Raw genomic sequence first — 2,798 nt, 5'->3', positions numbered from 1 at the left:
CCGTCCCGCCCTCCGGCCGCAGGCACCCGCCCCCGGCCCACGATTTCTAAGGCACTGGCCGGGCTGCTGGGGATCCCTGCGGGCTCAAGTTGCAAGGGGGCGGGCCCGGGCCGGAGGTGGAGTCTCCCGCCAATTGAAGCCTCGGCTATAAATCGAGCTCCCGGCACAGCCGAACCCAGATGCCTGGCCAGGCCGCCCTGCCGTTGGTGGGTGGGGAAGGTGGCGGGGGCCAGGGGGCTCTGGGGGCTGCAGCCACCATGCTCCGCTCCCTGCTGCTTCACTCCCTGAGGCTCTGCGCCCAGACGGCCTCGTGCCTCGTGCTCTTCCCGCGCTTCCTCGGCACGGCCTTCATGCTCTGCCTGCTCGACTTCCTGTGCATCCGCAAGCGTTTCCTGGGCCGCCGCCGCCGGGGTCAGCCTGAACCCGAAGTGGAGTTCAACAGCGATGGCGAGGAGGTGCCCCCCGACGACCCGCCTATCTTCGTGTCCGACGACAACCGCCTGTGCACGCTGGCGTCGCTGAAAGCGGTGTGGCACGGCCAGAAGTTGGATTTCTTCAAGCAGGCGCACGAGGGCGGTCCGGCTCCCAACTCCGAGGTGGTCCTGCCCGACGGCTTCCAGAACCAGCACATCCTCGACTACGCGCGAGGGGACCGCCCGCTGGTGCTTAACTTCGGCAGCTGCACCTGACCACCATTCATGGCGCGCATGAGCGCCTTCCAGCGCCTGGTCACCAAGTACCAGCGCGACGTGGACTTTCTCATCATCTACATCGAAGAGGCGCACCCCTCCGACGGCTGGGTCACCACAGACTCCCCCTACAGCATCCCGAAGCACCAAAGCTTGGAGGACCGGGTCAGTGCGGCGCGTGTGTTTCAGCAAGGTGCACCCAGCTGTGCTCTCGTCCTGGACACCATGGCCAACTCCAGCAGCTCGGCCTATGGCGCCTACTTCGAGCGCCTGTACGTCATCCAGAGTGGCATCATTATGTACCAGGGTGGCCGTGGCCCAGATGGCTACCAGGTCTCAGAGCTGCGCACCTGGTTGGAGCGCTATGATGAGCAGCTGCACAGCGGTCAGCCTCGTCCAGTGTAAAGAGCCAACACAGTTGACCGAGCCTGGCGGGCCGCGCCTTCGAGCCTTCGAAGCCCACGTGCAAATGCCCCAAACGAAGTCAGATGTGGTGAGGGCCCAGTGACACTGCTGCGCTGAGCCTCAGAGCTCAGGCTGGGTCTGAGTCCTCAGCCAAGCCACCTGAAGATTCCCCCCCACCCCCACTCCGCTTCCGTGACTGTTCCTCGCCTGTACCTGCCTGGCTGGCTTTCAATGCCCTTTCAAGTGCAAGTTCGGTGCCACCCTTTGTCTGTGAGCCCCTGGATCTGTCTCTGCGGAGGCCCCTGCTGTGCTCTCTGGCGAGTCTTCTCCAGAAAAAAAGAGCCAGCGTTTCTTTAGCTAGGTGCAGCCTCCCCCCGCCCCCAAGAAAAAAGACCCTGGCTGTGCCCTCCTGCCCCCGAGCTCAGCTGGGTTCCAGCAACGCATGCAGCTGGTGCAGCTCACCCTAGTTGCCTGGCACCCACACCTGCCGCAGGGGGTGGGGATGCCCTGTTGCTTTTGTGTCTAATGTCTTGTACCTGAATCGGGGGAGAGGGTGCGGGGTGGGGAAGGGTGGGCAGAGTTGTTTCCCCCCTTGTTTTGGGTGCTAATGAGCCCCACTGCTGATGACGAACTGTCTCTAACTGGTCTTGACCACGAGCTGCTTCTGAATTGCAGGGGGTCGCAGCGGTGCCTAAACCGGGCACAGGGGAAGCGCTCTGGGTTTCCACGAGGAAACCAAAGTGAACTGGGTGGGGGGGGAGGGTTTGGGGACTGCGTTAGGGACAGGGAAGGACAGGGCCGCAGGTGCTGGGGAGGTTGGCAGCTCCCCAGGGAGAAGGAGGCTAAGGCTCCCAGTATCGGGGTCTGGGTGGCGGAGTTCAAGGGCAAGGGGATAGAGGGAGAGCCTAGGGGCGCTGAGTGAGGTGCCTCCGAGGCAGAGCTGCCGATTTCGTGGTGGGAGACGTCTGGCCCCCTGACCTGAAGGCCATTTGGCGAGTGTGTTGCTGGAAATAGTCCCTGTATATAAACTTCTTAATAATAAAGGCTTGAGGTAAACTGCTCTTGTGTTGCCTTTGCTCCCTTGATTTTTCCTTCCCTCCCCCCCCCCCAACCCCCGAACGGCGGCGGGAATTAAACACAAATCTCTCCCTCGCGTCCCCATAGTGACCCTGGGAGGAAGGGTGGCTGGAAGAAAGCGACGCAGCCTGGGGGGCGGAGGAAGACGAAGAGGGAGAGGGTCTGGCTGGCGGTGCCCGAGTCCTGCACGTGTGCATGCACACACCTGGGGGGGAGAACTTGGGGTCGGGAGAAGAGCTAGGAAGCCGAGCCCGGCGAGGTCCTGGAGGGAGGCGAGAGAAACGTGGGGGTCCTCATTTGGCGCTGGGCGCGTGCGCGCGTGCGCGAGCGCGAGTGTACACACACACTCACACACACACACACACACGCACACACACACACACACACACAGTTACAGCTGCCCCTGCAGCCTCGCGTCTCACTTGTCCGAACGTCCGACCGTTTGGGGAGGGGGCGGCGTGGAGGGCCACGGGGGGTTGGGGACCTGGTAGGGCCCGGCTCCCGGCCGCCGCAGGCGCCTCTGCACACCTGGCTCCTCCCTCGCCCCCTTCCAGAACCTGGCTTCTCCCTCGTTCCCTTTCCGCACCTGCAAAATCGCCTCCCCAGCACCCCTCAATCCCCGCTGGG

The 2,798-nt window shown here is 63.6% G+C and overlaps 1 protein-coding gene across 1 annotated transcript; it reads left to right on the top strand.

Moving 5' to 3' along the window:
• The first annotated feature begins 179 nt into the window (after positions 1-179).
• Positions 180-2,141, top strand: DIO3 (iodothyronine deiodinase 3). The gene has a single exon (XM_011370948.2). It carries the CDS (start codon positions 180-182, stop codon positions 1,092-1,094), a length of 915 nt encoding a protein of 304 aa, XP_011369250.2. The 3' UTR covers positions 1,095-2,141.
• Positions 2,142-2,798: the final 657 nt, after the last annotated feature.

The sequence above is a fragment of the Pteropus vampyrus genome, unplaced genomic scaffold (genome assembly GCF_000151845.1).
Source record: "Pteropus vampyrus isolate Shadow unplaced genomic scaffold, Pvam_2.0 Scaffold178, whole genome shotgun sequence".
NCBI lineage: Eukaryota > Metazoa > Chordata > Mammalia > Chiroptera > Pteropodidae > Pteropus > Pteropus vampyrus.
This window is presented reverse-complemented; position numbering and strand designations above follow the sequence as displayed.